Source organism: Brachycentrus maculatus, unplaced genomic scaffold, assembly GCF_059751285.1.
Source record: "Brachycentrus maculatus isolate JH-2025_06_01 unplaced genomic scaffold, ASM5975128v1 h1tg000258l, whole genome shotgun sequence".
Classification (NCBI taxonomy): domain Eukaryota; kingdom Metazoa; phylum Arthropoda; class Insecta; order Trichoptera; family Brachycentridae; genus Brachycentrus; species Brachycentrus maculatus.
This window is the reverse complement of record NW_028281009.1, coordinates 431,890-459,483: the sequence shown is the minus strand read 5'-3', so window position 1 is coordinate 459,483 and position 27,594 is coordinate 431,890. Positions and strand designations below refer to the sequence as shown.

At 34.9% G+C, this 27,594-nt stretch overlaps 1 protein-coding gene across 3 annotated transcripts; it reads right to left on the bottom strand.

Annotated features, from left to right (window-relative positions):
* Positions 1–390: 390 nt before the first annotated feature.
* On the bottom strand, positions 391–27,594 carry Nup214 (nuclear pore complex protein Nup214). 3 transcript variants are annotated; one of them, XM_088265902.1, is made up of 25 exons: positions 27,407–27,594; positions 27,188–27,326; positions 26,031–26,212; positions 24,697–24,875; positions 22,883–23,097; positions 21,719–21,839; positions 21,551–21,638; positions 20,320–20,422; positions 19,311–19,464; positions 17,554–17,677; positions 15,322–15,535; positions 14,878–14,954; positions 14,222–14,410; positions 13,456–13,625; positions 12,462–12,620; positions 11,321–11,527; positions 10,632–11,209; positions 9,337–9,474; positions 7,836–9,248; positions 7,565–7,756; positions 7,428–7,488; positions 7,223–7,338; positions 4,240–4,356; positions 2,536–2,653; positions 1,159–1,322 (listed from the first exon to the last, which is right to left on the bottom strand). In XM_088265902.1, exons 1-25 carry the CDS (start codon positions 27,443–27,445, stop codon positions 1,295–1,297), a joined length of 5,121 nt encoding a protein of 1,706 aa, XP_088122028.1. In that variant the 5' UTR covers positions 27,446–27,594; the 3' UTR covers positions 1,159–1,294. The 3 variants fall into 3 exon arrangements, with proteins under 3 accessions (XP_088122030.1, XP_088122028.1, XP_088122029.1); XM_088265903.1 differs by having other exon boundaries at positions 14,222–14,407; XM_088265904.1 differs by lacking the exon at positions 4,240–4,356 and having other exon boundaries at positions 391–1,322.

Below are 27,594 nucleotides of genomic sequence, written 5' to 3'. Positions count from 1 at the left end.
CTGTTTGAATGAAAAAAAAATAGAAAGCGCACATTTCTAATATGTTTAATTTCAAAATGCAAGTTAAACAATGAAAATATTAAAAATCTATAAAACCAGAATGCAATTGAAAACAAAATATTGCAATTGAAAATAAAATAGATTTGTGATTAAAACACGTTTGTGCACTGCGCACTAAATAAATAATATGGTTTGTTGATCTCCAAATAGTTTATGTATTATTATTGTCATTCATTTGTTGACGTAATGGGAGACAAAAAATACATTTTTTTTTCAAATATTTATTAAAAAATTAATTGTTTATAAGTTATTACACAATAATCATGAGAACCACATAATAAACACAATTAATCAATCTACATACATATGTTTTAAAGAAGGTACAAAGTATTTATTTGATGGTATGTCTTTATTTACATGCATTTTTAGAGTGAAAAATATGGTATGGAAACAAAAATTGAATTGTCCTGTGTGTTGAGTGTGAAAAAATATATTTTCTAATTAAATAATGGGCAATTTATGTAAACTTTGAAATTTGTAAAGAAATAAGGGAGACATAATGTATAATGCAGCAACCTATGATGGCAACTGTTGTCAAAAAAAGGTTAAAGGAAAAGTTAGCTAGGCTACTCTGCCGTTAAGCTTGCCTCTTTCACAAGGTTCCGGATTCCCGCTGCCCAGGACGTCTGCTGGTGACAATCCGTCAGCGGGTCTTGTGTGACGAGATACAGAGGCAGTATGTGCATAGGAAATGCTCCGCATAGGAGGGCTTGCCAGACGTCTCGTATTGACTGGGACAGTCCCGGTTTTCAGACAAAATCCCGGTGTTTCGGCCGGATTACTTTAGACCCGGTGAAAAATTTGACTATAGATGACAAAAAAGTGTAAAAATAATTAACTCTGTAGGATTATTTACGATAATCACTTTGTAACACTCTCCTTATCATTCATTGTTCACTTTGTGTAATACAAGTGGTATTACACAAAGTGAACGATGAATGATAAGGAGAGCGTTATATTACCATATCACAAAGTTATCAATGCTTTTAATATACAAAATATAATTACTTTGTCATTTGTTTCACTGTACTGTACACTGGGGGCATTTTAGTATCCCAGTTGAAAATTTCAGAAATGTGGCAAGCCTACAAATGCAGATTGAGTATGAATATCAGTCTGCTAGGATTTTTTATTAAAATTAGTCATGTGATAAAATAAATGCAGTAAAGATTACTCTCATTCAGTGAGTGTCTTTCTCTCTGTGAATTCTTAAAACTGCAAATTCCCAAATTGATTATCTCCACATCGAGAAGGAAGGATTTCTGCAAAAAATAATGAAAACATGTTTAAAATCTTAATGTCAACTTCTTCAGAACTCTATCCAGATCTATGTGGTACATAGGGTATCACATCAGATCAATGCGACGTTAAATTGATCTTTGATTATATGAATGCAAGGTGATCGGTCCTGCTCACTAAATTCTAGGATATACGAGTGGAATATATTTTAATGGATACTGATGACACAAGGAGCTCAAACACATTGCTGCTATGTGGGGAAGGAAACAAATGAGGAATAGCAGATATGGCTATGGCACTTTGGGTTGCACACCCGAGCTCAAACAGTAATGTGTAGGAGTCGCTTGAGAATAAAATATTCTAGAATTATAATTCTGTTCTGTGCCAGGAATCGAACCCGGATCCTCATAAGAGGACTTCATCTGATCGGACATCAGTCAGGTCAGATGTTTCATTCAACTAAGCAACGCAGTCATTTAATCAAACTGAGAAATTAAGTTGAGCCTATTCTCAAAGTGAATTTAAACAGCTTATAGTGTCAACCATTGACATGGACATGTTAAATGAATCAATATCTCATTTTATATGGATGACTGCATAGCTTAGTTAGACAAAGAAGTAATTTTTTCTGTAATATGATGAATTCATATTGTAATGATTTCTCTCTTCATTTTTAGCTGTAAAAAAGTGGGTTATATATCGTGGGTATACTGGCAAAAATGTTAACTTGAAAATATGAAATTTTGACTTGATGCAAATTACAAAGTTTTCAACGTTCTATAAGCTGGTAAAATACACTAAGTAATTTGAAATGTCATGTTTATGTGGTTTTAAAAGTAAATTCAACTTGAAGTTAAATAGCGGGTATTTTATTCAGGCTAAAAGCTTTAACCCTTTGAACGCGTAAAGCAAAAAATAAAAATTCATTTGAAAAAAGCAAATTTTGCATAAAAAATAAAGTAATCTATAAAATTCCTTTTATTAATTTACTCTAGTTCATGGCTTGTAAAAGCCACGGAATATAAGTATAAGTATATGGATTATAGTCGATTTAAGTGTCCAAAGGAGAAAAAAAATCGGGCAAATTTAGTCGATTTACGCATCCAAAGGGTTAAATAACAGGGATTATTCAAACAGGGATTTTAGAGTTGACATTTGTTGCCAGTATACCCACGATATAAAAGTTGGTAATATCTGTTTGGATGAAACCCAAACAGTAGTAGTAAGTGTACTAACCCTTGGAATGCCGGAGGGGATTGAGGAGAGGGTGGAGATTGTTGCGCGAGGTTTCCAAAGGTAACTGTACTTTGCGTCGCCAGATTCTCAAATGTTGACGATTGGGAGTTTCCAAAGGCTGTAAAAAAAAGTAATGCATGCATAAAAAACTTTGATAAGAAATTGAAACTACATACATTTCTAATTTAACATTATGTCCCCATGAAATTGCACAGCCCCGAAAGATTTCATTATTAGCATGGGTTTATTCATCACTCATAAGCAGGGCTTTTTTTAAAAACAAAAAAGGTCCTGGAACTCTTATAAACTCCCGGAAAAGGTCCCGGAACTTTTTTAAAAAACAAATACATATTCAAATATCATCTAAATATTCATTACAATACCATCATTTTGACAAATTATATAAATTCCGTCCGTCGTAAATAAAGTCTGCTTCCGTAGTGTAATGGTCAGCACGCTAGGCTACCATGCTGGAGGTCCCAGGTTCGATTCCCAAGAGGGTCAAAATAAATATTTGTGATTTTTCAGTCTAATATTTATTAAATATGACCCTGGACTGGTACCTGAAGCGGCAGGCTGATCACCTTTCCTTCGTGTATTTAACGATCAAGATAACACTGCTTTTATATGATGCAGTGCCCTATGCACCATTGGGTGCGGATAAGGGTTAGAAGAAGAAGAATATCAATAAAGATTGTAATTACGTAAGCATAAACATTGTTTTCACTAATTGATTTTTAAAATAAAATTAAAAAATCTGCAAAAAAAGGTGCCAGAACGCCGTTCCACCGCAGCAGCAGTAGAAATCGTAACCTTTCTGAATAAAGATTCTGAAATATGAAAACTAGAATTCTGTAAATTTGCGACCACCTATATAATAGAATAGTCTCCCTCCGTCGTATAATGATTAGCGCGTTTAACTATCGTGTTGTAGGCCCCAGGCTCGATTCCTTAGAATGGGAGGGTCAAAATAAATATTGGCGAGTTTTCACTCAAATATTTATTTGAATATTACTCTGGACTGGTACTTGAAGCGCAAGATTGATTACCTTGCTTTCATGTAAGTACGAATCAAGATAATATTGCATCAATATGATGCAGCGACCTATGCACCATTTGGTGCGGATAAGGATTAGAAGAAGACCAAGAAAATATCACAAAGCAAAAAATTAAAAAGGCAATTTTTTCTAATTGGTCTATTGGACTAGAACTCATGCATTAAGTTTCCAAAAGAAGAGTGAAAAAGATTAACATTATTTTTCTTTTACAGACGAAAATGGAAAAAAGATGTTTTTTTTTTAACCTATTTGACTGCAAAATTATATATGTAACATTTTAACACTCCAAAAAAAAACACATTAAAAAAAAAAGTTCAACTCTTTCCCATTAATAAGATTATATTATCGGTTGAAAGGTAAAACTGATTACATTTGTACAGAATGGTGACAAAGTGATAAATCAAGATTTGGGTCACCATTCCGTATGAGTTTTGTCTTATTAACCAACAATATATTCGGATCTGCAGCAAAATAGTTTCTCAACAAATTGTATACGTATCAAAAAATGCCCCGTCATTGAACCCATCACATTCATATCCCCAAGTCAAATTGTCTAAAACATCCAGATAAAAGGGAATTGAAATTAGCTTTGGAATTGGCACACGGCAAACAGTGTTCAAAACGCGTTATCAAAAATGTGTCACACCTGACTCGGTTCCCGGAGAACCAAAGGACTTTACGGGTGAACCGAAGGCCGGAGCGAAACTCGCAGAAGCCCCGAACCCGCCCGAGCTCCCAAACGAGGGACTCCCACCAAATGTTCCTGCAAATAGGATTACCAACACACTCATTAACTACTGCGCGCGACACACTACAGCTTCGCACACCTAGCTTTCCAAATACAGTGAAACCTCTATCTATCCATTTTAAAGGGAACCTTTAAAATAAACTATGAATGCGGGATTAAGAGGTCAATACACAAGGAGATATGATCGAGGACCATCATAAGATACTATCCTCCCAATCTGCATAACCATTGGTAGGTTAAAATTCTAAGAAAAATACAGGTTTTAGATGTAAATAAATGTATAATTTATATTTGAGGCAATAACTTTTTGATTTTTCATTTTATAATTAAAATATAACTTTGATTTAAAATCACTGTAAATATTTTATTTTAACTTTAATTAGTTAGCTTCGAAACCGGTAGACATGACAATTAAGTTATAATAAAATATTTATAGTGATTTTAAAACAAAGTTACATTTAATTGTAAATAAATGTATTTATTTATAAAAAAAATAAAAAGGTTAACAGAACCAAAAAAAAAAAAGTTTATTGCATTGTAAATAATCTGTGATTGACATATGTTTTTTTACTGTTTTATTTCCATGAGTCAAGAAGTATGTTTTCGGCTATGCAAATAAAAAAAATTCAGTATCAGTTACTGAATGTGCGTAGTAGAAAGTTTTCAATCTTTTAAAGAAATGCTTTCATGCTTCTGAAAATGAAGGTACGGGCAGCGGTTCCTCTTCACCAATATCGACCTCTTCTGCTGTATCCGTCAACCTTGCGTCACGTAAGCTTTTGATAGTTTCTATCCCACACCGAATATTGTCATCGAATGTAACAAAATTGAGAAGAATGTAAGAAAACGCAGACAATATATCAAATATGCAGCGTAATTCTAACCATGAATGCGGTAAAATGGTGATAGAGAAACTATCGACGTGATCTATTTTTGTATGAAATTAATCCGGGGTAGAAGAAATAAACGACACACCCTGGAAAACAATTATTCGGGGAACGATAGATAGAGGTTTCACTGCACATGGTAATTTAAGTGTTTGACTACCGAATTCGTGTAAACAAGTAGCCAAGACGCGGGTTGTTTTTTTCCCATGTTTACACGTACAATTTTTTTAATCATTCTAGCCAAAGTGTTTTGATAGTGTCAATATTGGATCATGCAGAGCTAGCTCTTAAGATGGGCATAACGTACTAAAACAAGACATGCAGAAAAATCTGAATGGTGTTTGAAAATGATGTGGAATGCATCGAAACATGTGTCACAATAGATTTTAAAAAAATAGTGGTATTTACTAAGTAAAACTTAAATTAAAGATGGATATATTTTACCACAAAGTGACTGCCGAATCAATTGACGAAATCAGAAAAAATTATTGGAATGATCATGATATTGACCCTTTTCTGGTAAACCATTGTAGGTTTTCTGGCAAACCATCTCTTCGTTTTAGAAAAACTGGAAAAAATACATTTCAGAGTGCCCTTGGATCGCTGTTTAGTTTTTTTCCATATGTATGTTTATTTACAGAATATCTAAATTGATAATTCACCATACATGAAAAAGTATGTTAAGATGAGAATATGGAAATCTGGGCATTTACAGGTGAGTCGGTCGACTTAAAACCGGTCGTTTTTATGGTCAACCGGCGTTTACACAAAATAAATAATAATATGTGTATAAAGTGATCACTTAAACTGGCCAATGACAGGTCGTAAGCCCTGGAAAACTCAGAATACCATATTTTCATTGCAAAACACTCCTTTATGAATGCTGAATTAAATCTTAGTAAAAAATGACTCTTAAGCGCAGTACAACCCATAACTTGTGAACAAAGATTTGGATACACTTGATCACACGGATATTGTAAAATAAATATTCCTTAAGATACTTTTAATATTACATAACTGTATGTCTATTTTTGACAGAAAAATTGTGGAGTGGCGAGCACTGTTATGCTAATACATACTTGCTAAGTAATTAAAAAGTTAATTAATCATTAATTAATTCAAATCTCTGCCTTTGTCAGATATTTTTCAACAAAGCTTGCATAGGTATTAAATCAATACATGCTAATCAATAAGAAAGATATGTAAAATACTTAGTTGAACATGTGGAATGGTCACATAAACAACACACTACATATCGCTCACTCCTTTCAAGAACATCATAAATAAAAAAACCTGATTTCTCAGGATAAAGTTTAAAAATATAATACAATGTATTAAAAATAAATATCAAACCACTTTTTGAACTTTTAACTGTTCAACAGATCTTTTTAGGTAAAACCTGAAGGTTTTTTCTCCATTTAAAAAATATTTTGTTTATTTAAAAAAATAATTAAACAATACATTTTCTACAAAATGCAAAAACAACACTTCCTGCCCTGTAGCGGGTAAATATTAAGTTAAAAATATGCCACTTTTGCTGGGATAAAGTACATTTTCTGGGCATTGCGAAAACGTGCACAACTGAAAATTGACGATTTTTGATTTATGAAGTTCTTGAAAGGAGTGAGCGATATATCACGCGGTCAATCTTCCAGAATACTCTATTGATCAAGCTCTGGCTTGTTGGGATATTGACATTGGAGTCAACAGATCCATCAACCTGTTCAGTGGTTGGTTTGTGCTTGACAGCCAGAAATTTTTTAAGCAGTCTGTTAGTTTGTTATACTTTCGCACATTCCTACTGAATTTCCCGAATTGCGAGGACGGAAATGAAAAACACGCTGACAGCTATCAAAAGGTTAAATTAACATTCCATCTGGGATTCTGGAATGGATTTATTCAACGTATATTACTTCTTTGAGGAAAAACTGGTTGGATACGATATATTATATGCATCTGTGTTGATTTGTAGCAAATGAAATGTCACAAGTTACCTGGAGGTTTGCTAAAAGCACTCGGGGCACCAAATCCAGCCGTGGCGACATTCTGCTGTTCTCCAGTTCCAGAGAAAGAACCAAATCCACTACTTGCAGTCGGGGAAGAACCGAAACTAAAATTATAGAATTAGGTATAAATTTATTTACTCAGAATTTAAAAAAAATATATACAGTCAAAGATTTTGAAAGGAAATGATCCTACCCGGCTGATTGTCCAAAGACAGGTTTAGTTCCAAAATTTGCCGCTCCACCAAATACAGCTCCTATAAAATAAGAAACAAAAACCTATTATTTGTACGTTCCGCAAGTGCTTTATATACGTGACATTAATGAATTTACCTTGGGATGGTGACGAGCCGAAGATGGAGGCACCTTGCTGCGGGGCCCCGAGGGAGGCCGCGGGAGGACTGAACATGTTCCCTCCGCCCCCGAACAGGTTCCCCTGACTAGCGGGGTTCGAGGGGGCGGTGAATATGTTACTCGGCTGACTGGTAGCCTGCCCGAATATGTGAGTCGAAGGCGGTGCGGAACCTAAACAAATAAATGGCCAATCAGTAAAAATATTATCGATTCAATCAAACTGACAATAAAAATAAGTAAAAATGATTACCGAATCCCCCAAAGTTAGGGCTTCCGCTGAAAACATTGGATTGTTGTTGTCCAAAAGCTGGAGATCCGCTGAAGACTGAACTTCCCGGCTGTCCGGCAAAAGTCGACGGAGCCGCAAAAGGAGATCCGCCGAACATGGGACCCCCGGAGTTAGCGGGGCTGCCGAACGGCGCGCTCGTTGTCGACACGCTCGTGTTGCCAAACATGGAGGTGACAGTCGCAGGTACCGAGGCGTTGGCCACTCCGAATAAGGAAGTGGCGCAAGTCGTAGCGGGCGAACCGAATATGCCACTCTGTCCGGAAGTCGCGGTCACCGAGAGAGACTCGAACATGGATCCCGTCGGGTTTAGGTTCGCATTGGCCGAAGCGAAAAGGGAACTCGCAGAAGGCGAGCCGAATGCCGGAGTAGCGGTCGCCGGGGTAGCCATCGCCCCGAATACCGAGTTGGACGATGTGGCGGCGGGAGCAGGGCCAAATATAGATGTGGGTGAAGAACTCGCTCCCCCAAACACCGAATGGGGAGAAGTGGGGGTGAACAAGGAGGTGGTTGTAGATACGGCACCGAATGCGGTCGTAGTAGTCGGAACGGGAACGCCAAATATGGAAGTTACGGAGGTCGGGGAGCTCGCTGCCGTTACTGTATTCGCGCTCGGAGTATTGACAACCGCCGTTTCCGAAAGCGTCGGTGGCGCCGGACTCGTAACACCGTCCGCGCCCGGTGCAGCCGTAGTCGTCGTTGCGGTAATACTAGCGACGCTAGTTCCGCCAAATACAGAGGAGGGGCTAGTAGAACTCTGAACTCCAAATATTGAGGTAGCAGGCGGTTTGCTTTGTGAACCGAAAGATATAGCGGTAGTAGCGGGGGATAATAAGGTTTGGGAGCTATCGGAGACTGTCGTCGCGGGCGTAGATGGTGACACGCTAAAAGATACATTAGGATATCCGGGCAGGGGTGTGGGAGCTTTGAATATATTACTGGCCGGAGCGGCTGGTCCGGCAGCCACCGGAGTCGGAGAAATCGCTCGGGAAGGGGAAGGTCCGAAGATAGATTTTGCGTTTCCCGCAGAAGTGCCCGTTGACGCGCTCGGAGCGGAAGGGCTCGTGACTTTAGAAATGGACAGGGAACCGAAAGTTATACTAGCGGGAGTTTCCGCACTGGACAGAGGAGATTTGCCAACATCTTGACTCTCGGTGGTGGACACGGTCAGGGGCTTTGGCGATGAGAATACCGACTGGCTAGAGACGGCTTGCGGAGCGAACGATAGAGATTTGAATACGGATTCGCTGGATGGCGGAGTTGCGGCAGTCACCGTAGTCGCCTTTGGTAAAGACGATATAACATTTTTCATGTCTCCAAAACCGTTAGACGATGAACCGAAGGCAATTTGCGAAGGATTGCTGCCGAACACGGATCCTGAAAGAAATTACGAAAAAGAAAATGGAATTAACTGCTATGATAAAAATAAGAAATAAGAAAGAAAAAAAAAAGTTATAAAAGCAACCTGGCGTGGTTCTCGGTGTAGGGGAACATATCGGTTGCCCCATGAAAATACTGGTCTTTTGAGGAGCGCTGGTAGCAGCAGGTGCAAAACTGATATTGCTTGTGGGAGTAGTTATAGGCTTGGGACTTTGTTGGGAAGCTACAATTTGAACAAAACATTAATAAGGTATGCAGATAGAAACAAAAAAATTGTAACTAAGTAGAGTAAACAGGTATAGGTATTGTTGACACTCCCAATTATTGACACTACTGGTTTTATATGTGAATATAATTTGATATAAAAAAATATAATTAAATAATATATAAAACTACTACCAACAACAATTTTATCAACACGTTTCTGTTGGTTGAGTCAGTAAGAGATTTTCAGATATGTATTTTGTTTTTTTCCTGACTGCGTATTACATTTTTTATTATTAATTTAATCACAATTTTTACTGATATGTTTATCAATGATGAAAACAGGGTGTTTTACTACAATATGTCTAGCCAAATAATATGTTTAAAATTCTGATATATATGTATTCAATCATAAAAAGTTAATAAAAAAGTTGATAATAAGAAATACCATAAATTAATTGAATATTCATTTATACAACGACACATAAATTACATTATATGAAAACACAACACAGTAGAATCGCGATATAGCGAAAAATGACGTAGTAAAAAATCGAAATTTACTCCCTAAAACAAATTTTTCATACAAAAATGCATTTATATAACGAAATCCCTATTTGCGATGTTATTTTTCTTATTTTCAGATATTTTCCAGGGCTAATATTACAAAATTGTTATATTTTACTTTAGTTATGTTACTTAAGTTATGGTTATAACATTTTTCCGTTTTTAAAATCACATTTTCATACGGTATACAAAATAATACAAGTATCACTGTTTCGCGTGGCTGTTTTTAGCATCGCAAGGGAAAGGTTAATAAGAAAACTAATGAAACTATGTAGGTATTCAGTTCTCTATGGCCTCCTTCCTCCTTTGTTTGCAGAACTTTCAATCTTTTTTTGAAGCCACGCAACATTTTTTTGCTACGGCGCGTAACATATACATACCTAGTTTTATATTTTTTATTAATTTTGTTATATGTGGAAATTCGTTAAAACTAATGAATATTTTTTTGTCCCTTGGATTTCATTATATCGAGATTCTACTGTATGTATTAATTTACAACCAAATTACATTAGGTGGTAAATCAATATTGACACAACTAGTTTGCTTAGTCATTAAAATAGGGATCTTCAGCCTAATTAAATAAATATAATTTGTTTTCAGACCACTTACGTTGTGGTTTCGTTTTTTGCTGGTCCGGAACACTCTTCGCTTGAGGTTGAGTTTTTAAGGGTTCATTGGGTTTTGAAGCGGGTGGAGCCAGAGAAGCGGTCTTCGTAACCGGTTTTTGGTTTTTGTCATCATCTCCAACCATATTTGACACAAATTTATTAAGATTTGACAAGGGCTGGGTGTCTGGGAACTGCGGAGTGGGCCTCAAAATGGCTTCCATCATCTTAGAATTCAAGTTGGACATCTTAACGGTATTCGAATCCGAAATAACGGGAACATCTGGTTTGGTAGGTTCGATATTTGCAGGCTTAGGAACTGGAATAGTGTCATTCTGCTGTACTTGGAAGGAACTTAGAGGATTCCTCTCCAAGAAGGACTGTAGCCTGTTGGAGGTTTCCACTTTGGTCGGCTTTATTCTGACCGTGTGGTGATTTGTGAGAAGTTCTCTGAGCGCGTTCTGTTTCTTCACAGTGTACTTTGCCTCTTTTTCATAAACTGCTTTGAATTTTGCATCCAGGATATCATTCGGCTGTATGCTCAAATTTAGCAGGTTTTTGGTTAATGCGGAGAGCGGTTGACTGAAAAGATAGCGTTAATGTCAATTACAAATGAATTTTAAATAATTTTCACCGAAGTCTCCTTTTGGACCGGGAATAATAAAAAAGAAAAGAATATTTATCTATGCAAACCTGTAATTTAGTCCTTTAGTAAGCGGATTACCGATTTTGCTGCTCAAAATGTGTTCCCTGATGGGTGCTGCCATTTCCAGTAAGGACCTGATAGTCCCCTGTTGGCGTACCAACGTATCGTGCTGCCTCACCAGGGGCTGGTACACCTGGTCCAGGGTTGGCATTTTCATGATATCCTCTTTATCATTACACAAACCCTTAAAAGCTCTGTTCAAGAAAAATTACTAAATGTACAATGAAAATATAAAATGCAAAATTACCTACAAATACGAATACATGAAGTCACTTTTGGGACCTTGAAAATGGTAAAAATTACATACTCCGAAATATCATTGTTCCGAGTCATGCATTTTTATTGTACGAATGATCAAGGAGAAGACAAAAAAGAAGTGAAAAGGACCATAATCACGGTCAGTGTAGAGTGATGCAGTAAAACAGAAATGACTAAAATCTCACTTGGGAAGTTATATTTCAAATTGTCTTACATGGTGTAGACCAGAGGTTTCTGACCCTGTGCCCGCGGGCACCATGGCGCTTGTATGCGCCCACCTCTATTCGACAGAGACAGAATTTTCTCATAAACATGAATTAAAAAATGTGAATTATTTTTATTTAGTTGTTAGTTTTATTTTTTTTTTGAGTGTCTAGTTTATTAAATACGTTCGTATGTTTGCGATATTGTATGTATGAGTGGTTCCTTAGCGGACAGTACCTAAAATTAAAACTAAAGTCAATTAAAAATAGGTTGCACCCGCCACCCTACCGATATTTTAGAATGTGCTCTAGTACAAAAAGGTTGGGAACCTCTGGTATAGACTCTACATTTGTTTGTCCATGGGATTGGAATCTTATGGACAAACCTCATAGGTCTATCATAAACGGGCAATGTAATAGTTGGGTAACAAGTGAAAATAAAGTCAAGACATCCCGGCTGTCCAAACTCAAAACACAATAAGGGACATTTTTTTGTAGTAAGTTTTTTTTTTTCATTTTTGGACTAAGTAGACTCTACTTAGTCCAAAAATGTAAAAAAAATGTCCCTTACTGTGTTTTAAATTTGGACAGCCGATCCCATCGTTTGTTTAAGGCAAATTCTTAAATAGTTCTACAATTTACCAACAAGAAGGATGGATGTACTTACGTAATTCTCTTTTTGCACTCTCCCTGGAACGTTTCCCACTGCTCATCCAGTACATTGTTAATTTGCTTGATCTGCGACTCGATGTAATACATGTTTTGCTTGATGGACGCCATCTTCTCAGTGGACACCGGATCTAACTGAGCCAACTGGTCGAGTGAGCTGAAAATTGGTGTTTTTATATTTATTACTGTACATACATGCATATTACATCAGCAATAGCAGGAAAATTAACATAAATAGAGGTGGGGAAGAAAAACGGTACCTAAAAATAAAAATGGAAGAAGGGAATGTTGTTTAGAATTATCAAAGTACTAATTGAGTCCGACTCCGTAGTGTAATAGTCAGCACGCTCGGCTACCATACTGGAGGTCCCGGGTTCAATTCCCAGGTAGGGGGGTGAAATAAATATTAGTAATTTTTTCAGTATAATATTTATTCAATATAACCCTGGACTGGTGCCTGAAGCGGAGGGCTGATCACCTTTCCTTCATGTGTTAATGATCAACACTTTGTTCATATGATGCAGTGCCCTATGCACCATAGGGTGCGGATAAGGGTTTGAAAATGAATGAATTGAGTGAATTGCAGGAAAATAGATCTAGGTCTGTTTTTTACAACTGTCATGATATCAATAAAGTATGTATGTATTTATATTCTATTAGTGAAATGTGAAAAAAAACCAGAGTGAATCTAGATTATTTTGCTAAAAAAAAAACGCATTTCTTTTTTATTTAACTTTATTTTCAGTCGCAAAGGATCAGATTTAAAAGTTGAATTAAATACTTAATTTTTTGAATGTTTTTCGTAGATACTTTGTGGCACATTTTATAAACTTTATAAAATTAAACAACTTTGTTTTAACCAATTTTTTTAATGATAACTTCAAAATCAGATACTATTGATGAAAGTCAAGCCGCAAACGCACAAGTTATCGGGAATATTTAGGGAAATGATGTCATTGCTTAGTAATGTATATTGTGAATAGGTTACTCACTCCGGTTGTACTTGAGCTTTGATCAACACAGAGCACATTTTGATCAAACTTTGTTTTAATGCCGATATCTGATGCTTAACATCGTCATTGGAATACATTTTCTCCGGAGGCTGACGTTCATATTGGTCTAGAAAGGAAATAATCTCCTTCATTTCGTTCGGAGTGCCAACCTGAAAAAAAGAAATACATAATGTATTCATCGGCATGTTTGAAACATTGTTTGCGGCAAACGCTTAAAAGCGTCTTTTACATACTGTTGGTAGAGAGCGGGAGACGCTTATAAACGTTCTAGTTGGTTACTTTTGACAGAGTCCGAGAAACGCCAAAAAACATTGAACGGGTCGGAATTGGGTTTTCGGTTAGTTGTGATTAGTATACTGAGGGTCGGGCGACAGACTGTCTGAGTATAATTAGGGTCGGGGTTGATGAAAAAATTGCCCGACAGCAATGTAAACAAACAATGTAATGTAAAACAAATCGTGGTCATACAGGAGAAAGTGACCAAGTGCATTTTTTGCAAAACGTGATCGTTGACTATTTGATATCTTACTAGCTTAATGTTGCCATGAAAAAAATCCAAAGGATTTTAAACTTGAAAGTATAGTATATTGATTTGTTAAAAATGACTAAATGATGTTTACTTTCTTTCCAAGCAAAGGTGACTTAAATGACCCTCTTGAACATTTTACGTTTTGGTAGTTGGTCACTTTCTCCTGTACGACTACGAAATATAAATGTTATTTATTATTTAACAATTTGCACTTACTTGAGTATTGACAGATCTGCACTTCTTTACCAAGTCGTAAAGTTCCGTTTGGAAGTCATTCATTTCTTTGAGCAGCATGGCTTTGATAGTTTCATTTGAAGCTGCGCTGAGCACTGTGTCGTAAGATTTGGCTTGTTTATCCCCCAGATCATTTTTAACTACTTTGTTAGATTGGTTCTGAACGACCTGCTGAAGACAAAATCATTTTATTTATGGTACTAAATTTTTAATGGGGAAATTCCTTCTTTTCAATTTTTTATTTTATTTTGAATATCGGGTAAAATGTCTTTTTGAATTTATGACAACATTTACACAATTGTTTGGATTACAAAGCTCTTTTAGAACTCTGTTGATTTTTTGATTTTATTGAAAATTAAACAGTCAATAAATTAGACAAGCAACTGCTAATTTATACATTTGTATAAAGTCTTCTTTTTCTTCTAACTTTTATCCGTATATGATGGTGAATAGGGCACCGTATTGTAAAGAAGCAGTGTTATCTTAATTGTGAAATACACAAAGGATCAGCCCTGCGCCCCCTTCTCTTTGGGACTAGTTGATAGTAAAAACTATCTCTAAAGATTGAGATATTTGGCAGGATTTTGATTATAATAATATTTTATAAGCTCTATAATTATTCGAGTTTCGGGAATCACCTGTTGAGGTTCGGGAGCTTTTTCAGGTTGTGCTTTTGGCTTATTGAAGTCACTAATTGCTTCTGGAGCAGTTACAGCTAGAAATGAGAAAAAATAATTCACTATAAATAATTCAAAATAAGTGGACCATAGACATCAACAAATAGAGCCGCCAATAATTTATCAATGTTACCAAAATTAAAATAGACCCATCGTTTCTGTGACGTCATTCATTACCAACTTACGAGAACAACGTTTTAACGAAGTCGAATTTTCCAAAATAAAATGATAAATGAAAATATTGATTATATCGGCTGTTATAAACACAAAACCAGTCTAATACAATCCTTTATAGGTTGAGTTTGTTAAATTAGATATTCCTCCCGTCTGAATGTGATCCATTGTATATGTATATATTCATGGAACAAAATAAAGATAAAAGTATTTAATTTGATTATTCCACACCTGGTTGTTGTACTGCCACAGGGACGGAGTGTGCGGGAGCTGGTTTGAATGCGACGATCTCTTGTGGCTTATTCTCACGGGCAAAGGGTTCCTGAACCATTTCTGGCATTGATTTTTGAGAATCTTGTGCCGCTTGATCTTTGCTGACACCAAACAGGTTGGTCACAATAGGGTTGTTGGCGCCGACGTTGAATGGACTGCTCGTTTTTGGGATCTAAAAATAAATAATATATTATTTTTATTATTGGACTCTTGATCCGGGTTTGGCACAAAGTCTGTGATTTCTTTAACCACTTAACACACTATCTGCGGGAAGGGTAATTTTACCCTTTCACTCGACTGGTGGTGTTGGGCGGGAAGGGTAATTTTACCCTTTCACTCGACTCATCGTAAATTGCGTGTAAGTTATTTTTACACGTGACTTTTGCGGCATCTTTCGATCTCATATCGGTGTATACAGTATGGTTAAATGTTATCACTTCTTTTCAGAGATGTTTATCTCTATTATGAGCGCGAATCCGTCTGCAGATAGTGTGTTAACAGTCGAATTTTAGCAACAAAATTCGAATTCGTCACTAACTAGTCGAAACAAGACTGCCCAAACACCGCTCGGGTTAGTCAATAAAAACAAATACATAAATAAATTTGGCTCAGGCGAATCAATGCCGAGAAGTCTGAATACGATTTTCCCGAGCAGCACTCGGGCTCCTCATTACAATGGAAACTGCTTGCCAGAGTTACACTTGGGCTGACTGGAAACTCGTTATTATGCTCACCGTAAGTTATTGGACAAAAAAGTTAGCGCCAACACAGTTTTGTGACAGTGCATTACCTAAAATGCAAACTTCAGTAAATTTCTCTAGTCTAGCTTTTTCTAGGGACTAAAATTGGGGAAAGTATTACGGTAAAAAAAAAAAAGACCCTTATCCGCACCCAATGGTGCATAGGGCACTGCTTCATATAAACGCAGTTTTATCTTGATCGTTTACACATGAAGGAAAGGTGATCAGCCTTCCGCTTCAGGTACCAGTCCAGGGTAATATTGAATAAATATTACAGTGAAAAAATCACTTATATTTATTTTACCCCCCTTGGGAATCGAACCCGGGACCTCCAGAACGGTAGCCGAGCGTGCTGACCATTACACTACGGAGGCGGACAAAGTATTAAGGTAAGTAAATTAAAAATATAATGTAATAAAATGTCTGTCCGCCTCCGTAGTGAAATGGTCAGCACGCTCGGCTACAGTTCTGGAGGTCCCGGGTTCGATTCCCAGGGGGGGTCAAATAAATATAAGTGATTTTTTCACTGTAATATTTATTCAATATTACCCTGGACTGGTACCTGAAGAGGAGGGCTGATCACCTTTCCTTCATGTGTAAATGACAAGATAACACTGCGTTTATATGAAGCAGAGTTCTATGCACCATCGGGTGAGGATAAGGGTTTTATTATTAATATTAAATTAAAAATGTTAGAGGAAATAAAGTCTTATTTCTGATTGAAGTAAAACTTCAATTTCATAATGCCTAATTAGATGTTTTCGTTGATTTTTTAACCCTTAGCATTCGAATGCTGCCATAGAGGCGGCATGCTTGATTTGATGTATTACTCGAGTGAATATATTTAAATTTTTTTCACTTTTCAATATAATTAAACCAAAATCATATGAGTACAGTTAAAAATGTAAACTTACTGAGTTTTATTGAGCTGACGGAACATACCAAAAAAATAATCGGGTGCCAAGGGTCAATATTTCATACAAACAAAATCCTGACAAAAAAGTAAAAACATTATATTTTAGTACTGATCATTTTTGTAATATTTTTGTACAAAATATCACAAACTAATGCTGAACAATTTCAGCCCTATTTTTAAATCTGCAAAGAGTATTTAAAACCGTTCTGAATTCATGATGGTACAGTATAAGTAAGAAATTGAATATATCATAGTTGTACAGGAGAAAGTGACTAAATAACAAATCGTAAAATATTCAGGAGGGCCATTTAAGTCACTTTTGCTTGGCAAGAGAATAAACAACAATGCAGTTAGTAATTTTTAACAAGTGAATATATGTATAATACTTCCATGTTTTACATCGCTTTTGGATTTTTTCAGGGTAACATGAAGCTAGTAAGATATTAAATAGTCAATAATCACATTTTTGTAAAAAATGCACTTGGTCAATTTCTCCTCTATGACTACGATATAATGAATGATAATTACACTTACTGTGGGTGTGGAAGTGATGATGTTTTGTGGCATTACAAACGAAACATCGGGTAAAGGCTGGGCAGGAACTTCCTGTGCTGGCGCTTGTTGCGGAGCTTGTTGAACATATTTCGGCGGAACATCCCTAAAATAAAATATTTAATGACAAATACATATCAGAATAATCAAATGTCTGTCATCGGATTTACACAGAATATAGTGTTATGCAAGAACCAAAGTAGAGGATATCATGGATCGTGTGGCAAAACTCAAATGGCAATGGGCGGGACATGTTGCAAGACAGGACCCCCCAAGATGGATCCCAAGAATTTTACGATGGAGACCTTGAGTGAACTAAAGAGGTGTCGGAAGACCCCAAAAGAGATGGTCCGACGACATAGTCGCTGTGGGGAGTAAAAATTGGCTGCAAGCAGCAACCGACCGGAGGAAATGGAAAGAAGGGGAAGAGGCCTATATCTAGCAGTGGAGGTCAGAGGGCTCATGAAGAAGAAAAAGAAGATAGTGTTATGCATATTATAAACATTGAAAATGTATGGTAACTGAATTTGGATATTGAAATATGTACTCTAGAAAAAGATAGGTCACAAATAAAAACATGGCACTTTTTTCTTTGTATTATTGTGAAAAATCTTCACTCCATTTAAATACAGTTCAAAGAGAGAGCTTTGTTACCATAATTACGTATACATATTATGTAAAAGATAAAGACAAATACAGTTAAAGCTCATTAATTTGAACAATGGTAGTTTGAGTTTTAACATATCGCTCACTCCTTTCAAGAACATCATAAAACAAAAATCGTCAATTTCCAGTTGTGCATGTTTTCGGAATGCCCAGAAAATGTACTATATCCCAGCAAAAGCGACATATTTTAAACTTAATATTTACCCGCTACAGGGTAGAATGTGTTGTTTTTGTATTTTGAAGAAAAGGTATTGTTTAAGTATTTTTTGAAATATACTAAATATTTTTCAAATGGAGAAAAAACATTCAGGTTTTACCTAAAAAGATCTGCTGCACAGTAAAAAGTTCAATAAGTGGCTTGATATTCATTTTTAATACATTATATTATATTGCTAAACTTTGAAAACGTTCTACTGAAAAATCAAGTTTTTTGATTTATGACGTTCTTGAAAGGAGTGAGCGATATGTAATATGTTACACGTGTGTAAAGTGATCACTTAAACCGGCCTATGATGGTCGTAAGCCCCGAAAATGCCCAGACTTCCATATTTTTCTTCATCTTTGATGAGATATCAAAAAATAATATGAAAATAACTCCTGTAATTGGAGATAATCCAGATTTTGTGAACAAGTATTTGGACACACTCAAAATGTTGTAGATATGTAATAACAAAAGAAAAAAATTTAAAATAAAAAAATTACAAAAATATATGGTCCATCCAAGGATTTTCATACAAAACTTTCATTAATACAAAAAAAAAATTGATAATAATTTTTTTCAAAGGACCATATACAATATCATCTGAAGGTGAAAATTTTAGATGAAATATTTCAAAATACGTGTTTATTTCATTTGTTTTGAATTGATTTAGATAATTGATTTGATTACTGCTTTTCTCAATACATAGTAAAAAAATTCGAAACATGGCAGCATATCAGTTTGTACATACAAATATTATAAATTTCTCTTCTTTAATTTTGCTAATTCAAAATGTATAAAAAATTCATTACATATTTTAAAACTAGCATATATGTAGTCGCTCTAATTTGTTATACTGTAAGAAACTACTCACATAACCATAAATTGGCGAGGAATATTGATTTCGTCTGGAGGATTGCATAATGGAGGAGATCCTTGTGTTAGGTTGATGGCGTAGAAAGATACGAGTACCCCTGTGTGACTCAATATGTGTATCATCGGCATGTGTGGAAGTACTTCATTTTCTCCTGTTGACAAGGAAAATATGTAGTATTAAAAAAGGCATAACTTTGATAATACTGACCCTTAATTGCACCCAATAGTATAATGCTCAGCACACTCGGCTACCATTCTGGAGGTCCCGGGTTCGATTCCCAGGGGGATCAAATAAATATTAGTGATTTTTTTACTCCAATTTTTTCAATATTACCCTGGATTGGTACCTGAAGTGGAGGGCTGAACACCCTTTGTTCACGTGTTAACGATCAAGATAACGCTGTGTTCATATAATGCAGTGCCATATGGACCATTGGGGTGCGGATAAGGGATTGAAGAAGAAGAAGAATAGTGTATGGGGCACTGCATCAAATAGATGCAATTTTAACTTGATCTTTTCTTACATGAAGGCAAGGTGGCCAGTCTTGCAGTCCAGGATAATATTAAATAAATATGTATTAGAGGAAATAAAACATTTAAATTTATTTTGCCCAACTGCGAATAGTACCCGGGATTTTCAGTATGGCAGCCAAATGTGCTTACCACAACATTAAGGAGTCTGATCTCGATAATTCAAAACAATCAATTGAATTGATATTTCACACATTGATAACATTTAGATATTTTAGGGGATGAAAGTAAATTTTTCATAATATTAATATTATTTATTATATTGGAGGATACTGGATTATTCACCCTACTGATGAGAAGTCAATTTTAAAGATGTCTCAACTTGATATGAACCATGTATCATTCTTCGCTTTTTTATGAAAGAAGATGGAAGTCCGAGCATCCCAGGGCTTACGTGTGAGGAATGATACATGTTTCATATCAAGTTGGGACACCTTTAAACTTTTAGTGATACCATAAAAAAGGAAACAAGTTACCCCACGGAAGTTGGTATATCGCAGCATCATCGAATGCAAAGCCGATTGGGTAGTTCTCTTGCTTATCTTCTGTCAATGGCAACTCGGCTCTTGCTTCGTCCATCTTTGAGTTTTATGAAAATAAAAAAAATTAATATTTATATTATAATAATAATAAACCCTTATCCGCACCCCAATGGTGCATAGGGCACTGCGTCATGCGTCATAAACGCAGTGTTGTCTTGATCGTTTACACATGAAGGAAAGGTGATCAGCCCTCCGCTTCAGGTACCAGTCCAGGGTAATATTTAATAAATATGACAGTGAAAAAATCACTTATATTTATTTTACCCCCCTTGGGAATCGAACCCGGGACCTCCAGAACGGTAGCCGAGCGTGCTGACAATTACACTACGGAGGCGGACTGCATATTATAATGCTACACCTATATTTTTTTGTAATTTTGGCCATTTTAAGGGTCCCAAAATTGTCTTTTTGTAATAAATTGCACCGATACTTTATCAAGATTTTATTGACATCGCATAAAATAAAGAAATGGGTTGAGATGGGTATATGGAAGTCAGGGAATTACAGGGTCTACGGCCTGTCATTCACCGTTCAGGTGATCACTTTATACACTGTGTAAAATTCACCATTCTATCCATGATTAACAAGGACATTACACAAATTGCAACTGTAAGTGATAACAATATAATTCCATTAGAGCGCGGGAGAAATCTTTATGCTTAAGTTTATCTCTTGAAAAATTCCATTTGCTTACTATTGACAGGTGATGAAAATGTAAAAAGAGATAAAATCATAATTTTAGCATTTTTTGTAAACTGTTCTGTTAAATTTTGATATACAATCGGCGCAATTTTTTTTTTAATGTTTGATTTACGTTGTTTATATTCTACAAGTGAAATGTTTGATTATTTTTTTGAGTTATTTTGCATTTAAATTATATTTCTAATTTTCCTCTTGTTTTTTACATAAATATGTCGATGAAACTTTGCTTGAAATACTTTGAAATTAAGGTACTAAAAAATGGTCGCCATATTATTGGGCGCAAGTGAAGCGTTGGGTAAATTTATTCATATTTTTTTGTAAAATTCGCACCTTGAATCTTGAATTCAGAGATTTCGACTTAACAAAATCTCAATCTGAATGAAGCCGAAAAATTGCCCATCACTATTTTAAAGTGCCAAAAACTGTTTCTGTAATACGGCAACTATACTCGATTAAATTGTACCTGAATCCATTGCTGCCAATTATTTTGGTCGGGAGTTCCAAGTACTCCAACCTCCATACTGTTTGCTGACGAGGCTAACAAAATCCCCCTGTAAAATAATGGATAAAGTTAGTTTAGTTTACGGTGGATATGGACATTATCACGCGTAACTAGATGTCAAATGGTTACCAAGAAGGCAAATGCGTGAGGTAATACTGGATTGGTCTGATGCTGCCCATACTGTAGCAAATATCTTCATAATTAATACAACTTGGAGTTCCAACTTTGGGAGTGTTCACTATTGTTATACCTAAAAAGTAAACAAGAAAAAAATTAAGAACTCATTCAGGTAAGTCTTCTATAACTCAATTTTCCAAATTTTTGGATAAGGTCGTTTTATTATTAAGTTTTACAAATATACAGGGGTTGTCAACTAATAATTTCAAATAATTTAAATTCATTATAAATTACATAAATAATCTTTGGGGTAAAAAACCATAATCATCATTAGTACAGTTTATTACGAGAATTAAATTTTGGGACTTTGAAAATAAAGAAAATTCAGATTTTTTAAATTCTAATTAATGGTAAAATTGTACACCTTCATAGTGCAGTGGTTAGCATGTTTGATACCATACAGGACGTACTGGGTTTAATTCTCAGGAGGGCTAAAATAATTATAAGTGTTTTTTCACTTTAATATTTATTCAGTATTACCCTAGAGTGGTCCCTGAAGCGCAGGACTGATCACCTTACCTTCATATTATAAACAATCATATTAACATTCCATCAATTTGATGCAGCGCCATATGTACCATTGGGTGCAGATAAAGGTCAGTAGTAGTAATTAATGGACTTTTAATGTACTATGTAACAGTTTATAGACTTGAGCTTAGTTTACATGACACTAAACGCAATGCTAGTTTACTAAGCCAAAAGTTAAAAAGCAACCTATGTCAACAGATTGGCTCAATACATTTCACATGAGGTCAATATTGGCTTGGCTCAGTGGAATGACTTAAAAATTGTCATAAATGCCACATTAGACAAATATGGATTTCTAATCTCAGTGGAGCAATAATCTATTTTGAATATTGAAAGCATCAACTTTGTGTATCATAGTGATATATTATTTTGAGAAATAAAAAGACTTTGTTTTTTGATCCACTCACATTTTTATTAAAACCAACTAGTTTTGGCAACAACCTGTTACCCTCTTCAAGGTTTATAGTCATAAAAATCAAAAGTCAAAGTCTTTTGATTTCTCAAAATAATGGTGCAATAATCCACTAGGATAGTGAACATATAAACATTTAATAATCATAAGTAAATAATATTGCAATGGATTCTCACATGGTCTGTTGTCTGGATTCACCGAGTCCTTGAACACAACGCTGAATTGATAGTTGGAAATCCAATGTATGGCGATTGCTTCCGGCTGGTTATTGCCAAATAACTTAGGTGACGGGATGTTTTTAACCAGAGTGAGATCAGGTTTGTACTGGCTCAGACTTCCGTCTGCATTTCCAGTCACAATTTGCTTCCCTTTGGGACTCCATGATAAACATCTGAAATTAAAAATATACAAATTAATTCAGAGTGCAAAAATGAACTATATTAGGGTAAATAGGGGTGTTGTTGACATCCCCAGTTGTTGGCACTGCTGATTTATGTGAATATTTATCTTATTAGACATTTTGATATTAGAATTGAAATTCAGAGAATCTCACTTATGTGCGATGAAAATACAGCGGAAATAATACTAGTGACAATGATTTTGTATAAATTTTTGCGCTAGTTAAGTAAATATGTTTTGTTATTAAAATTAAGTACATACCGCGTGTAGTAAATAATGCTAAATTTTATTAATTGATTCGGCAGTCACTTTGCGGTAACATCTATCTATTTTTAATGAAAATTTTTCTTAGTAAACACCACTGTCTTAAAATCTATTGTGATACATGTTCCAATGCATTCTGTATCATTTCCAACTACCATATGCAAAGCCAAGTCTAAATATTAGAATTGTGTCCTTGGGATGTTGAAGAATGAAGAGTGGGCAGGACCTGTTTATATATATATATATATATATATATATATATATATATATATATATATATATATATATATATATATATATATACATACATATATTTTTTTTTAATAAAAAAAACATTGATTGGTAAAATAATTATTATTATCAATGTTCGGAGGACTTAATTCTAAAATTAAGACTAAGCTTCACATATGGTGTTTGAAAATGATGCGGAATGCATCGGAACACGTGTCATAATAGACTTTAATAAGTGCCCTTGAGGTAGTATTTTACGAAAATGGCGCTATACAAATTATCCAAATTATTATTATTATTTAATAAATAGTGGTTTTTACAAAGAGAAATTAAAATTGAAAATGTATGGATGTTACCACAAAGTGACTCCCAAATCAATTAATTAAATGAAGTATTATTTACTACACACAGTATGTATTTAAAAAAAAAAGTACCTTAATTTTCTCTTTAATACTTGATGTAAATCAAAGATAAAACAGAAAATTGTGAAAATACATATAAAACTGAAACAAGATGATCAATGTAGAAGAGTTTATTTTATAGTATTACTTGTAAATATAATGATGAAATTATAGTATTTTTTTTCTCTTTTATTTTAAATTCTTTTGCATGTCACAATATATTATAATTACAAATAAAAAAAAATTATAATATTAAAACAAAAAAAGATCCCACAAAGGCATGGCATGTGTGTGGGTAGACATTTTATTTACAATAGATATCAGAAATAAAAAAATAAAAAATCAAAAATTGTAATGCATTTATCAAAATGTCAAGATTGTCAATAACTGGCATAAATGACGTTTTTTCTAAGTTTTTTAAAAGTTATCGATATCTTTGAAAAATAAGAAATAGTTAAAACTGAACAAATTTACATCTAATTATCATTTTATTTACAAGTAATACTATAAAATAAACTCTTCAACATTGATCATCATGTTTCAGTTTTATATGTATTTTTACAATTTTCTGTTTTATCTTTGATTTACATCAAGTGTTAAAGAGAAAATTAAGGTACTATTTTTATTGAAATTGAAATTGCGAAGTAGATGAAATGATAGGCAAAGCAAATACAGAAGGTTTTTTTTGCACAAACCGCGCTTTGGCTGCATTAGTCTGCACGTCCAGGGAGCTTTGCTTGCACTGGTAGACGGAGAGGCTGCCGTCGGACGTGCAGATGGAGAGCATATCCGCCTGGCAGGGGTTCCATAGCAGCCGACATAGTTCCACACCAGGTGATGGCCTCAGGCGGATATGTTGGTAGAGTAAGAGGTTCTGAAAAGGGACCGTACATCAACGAAATATAGCCACAAATTTACTAGCAATTGAGTGCTCTAAATCAAAATTTTAAAGTGGTCCGCCTCTGCAGTGTAATGGTCAGCTCGGCTACCGTACTGGAGGTCCCAGGTTCGATTCCCAGGGATGGTGAAAATAAATTTCACACTCTAATTTTTATTTAATATTACCTTGGACTGGACCCAGAAATGCAGGAGTATTCACGATCAAGATAATACTGCGTCAGTACGATGCAGTGCCCATTGGGTGCGGATAAGTCATTATAGTACGAAAGCTTTGTAAATATTTTAAATTTTTATACAGTCAAACAGAGCAAAAATATGAATTAAATAATTGGTGTTGTGTAGTAGGTAGGTCTTAATTTCAGTGAATTAAAAAAAAATTAAGTAGATGAAATTACTAATTCAGCCATAGAACCCTTAAACCACTTTAACGCCCATTTTTTTAGGGCCCCTTACCGCCCCCTCTAGGCCACCAGCGCCCACTTTGAGAAAGACTGCTCTAACATTATTAATAATGATAAATAGCAGAGTTGAGTAATGACAGATAAAACAAAAATTAAGAGATTCTCAATACAAAGATATGGAAATGGAATATACTAATAATAAACTCCCCTTTTCCTTTGCGTTCCTCATTATCATCAATTTGTAATTTATGTTTTTTTTTAAAAATGTTTAAGCACTATCTACCCTCTGACTGCAAACAGCTATATTTGGTATCAAACATTTTGACCGATATCACTAGTCTGTTTTTGGTTGGTTAGAAGAATTAGCTTTCTAGCAATAAGCCCGCCAACGTACTTATTTCGGCAGTGTAAAGGCAAAGGGGTATATCTGTCTCAGACCAAATTTTACAGGAGAGCAAAAACAAACTTGTGAAATTAAATAACTCATTTGTTTTATGTATTTTTATATGTACATATCTTAATAAAACTAAATAAGTATGGCAACTACAGCTTTATCCTTTTGCCAGATTATGTAATACACTATTTTAGACATTTTGTGGAACAAACATAGAAAATGAAAAATTTCACAGATATACACCCTTTTGCCATTACATTACCGATTTCTTTTCTGTACTAAAAGTTTAAATAAAATAAATGAATAAAATACATAAAATATATTTTTTTTTTACCTCATTAGCGCAACTTTTTGTGTAGTAAACATTAGCAGCGAGACAGTTGTTATTTTTTACTACGATACAGAGTAGTTCTTGAGAGCAGTTTAAGGATAGATTAACAGGAGTATCTTCAAGGGGAAACACTCTCCGGGGACATTGTAGACCGTCCTCAAGAATCAACGACTTTAACTCGAATACTAAAAACAAAACAACAATAAAAGATTCAGGGTTGAGTAAATTATTTAGGAATAATAGTATCTGTCCAGCGCATGCCAATTTTATTTTAATTTTTTTAATCATTAAGTGGATTATTGTTTTTTCTAACTAAATAAAGATGTTTTATTTAAATCCGTGTTGGGAACAGGAGGGATAATCTAGTGTGGGCCAATCAGGAACTTCTCAGCATTTGCTTGTTGCTGGGAGGAAACCACGTAAAACTTCTCAAGAGAAGCCGGGGTGTTGGCTGTCATCAATAGACCTTTCGTTCCACTAGAAGAGGGTTCGGCATTTTGTGATCTAGTTTGGTTTATGGTACCAATGTCCTTGAATATTTTTAGCGCGTGAGATTAAGCTACGATGATATTGAGAATTTTTAAAACTCATACGTAAAACATAGTGATCTCGGACTATGATGCTGTTGATGAGGATATTTGAGGGCTGTGAAAATTTTTCTTTAAGGGAATCTGAATTTGCCACTGAATTTGAATCATTCTTGGCTATACTGAAAATTCTACCCTGCGTATGGAAATATTCTGACAGCTTTTCAAATCAACAGCAGCAGTCTTAGATAACAATGTAATACAAGTTTAAAAAAATGTATAATGCCAACTTAAACATAATTTTTTGATAATCCAATCAATTACATAAGAATATAATATCTAATTATGGCATTGTTCCGCAATGTGTGCCGCGGCACGCTGGTGTACCATGGTGATTAGTTGGTGTACTGCGAAAAAAAATCTAGTTTATTAAAGATATTAAATAGACTTTGTTATGATATATGTTTTCGCATTATATTTTGATAATATATCTATATTAAATATTTTTTTTCTTCTTCTTTGGTGTACCTCTGAAATTTCTTAATTTGGTAGGTATACGTTGAACAGAAAAAGTTTGCGGAACACTGAATTATGGTATATTATGGGTAAAACACGGATAAATACAGTACTAACCATGTAAATTATTGTCCGGGGATCCAATAAAAAGAACTCCAAACCGGCTAGCTGCAACGACGAGGTTAAGCGAGATAGACGGATCAGGATTGACAGATTCAAATGCTTTGATCCGTCGTTGAAATTTAAATTGAAATGCCTGCAAATAAATAAAAACAGTTAAAAATACTCCAACATACTTATTGTATCAATAATATTTTAAAGAAGTTTTAGGGTTACCTGTACATCGGCAGAATCAGGGGCGGGTATTATATCCATGGCATCAAGAAGTGTAGACGTATAGTTAAGAAGATATTGTCGTTTTCAATATCTTAAATCTAGAGTTAAAACGCATTTAACCTAAATACATATACCAAACAACGGAGTTGACAAATTCTGGCGCTCCATGCAGTTTGCACAGATTTCGA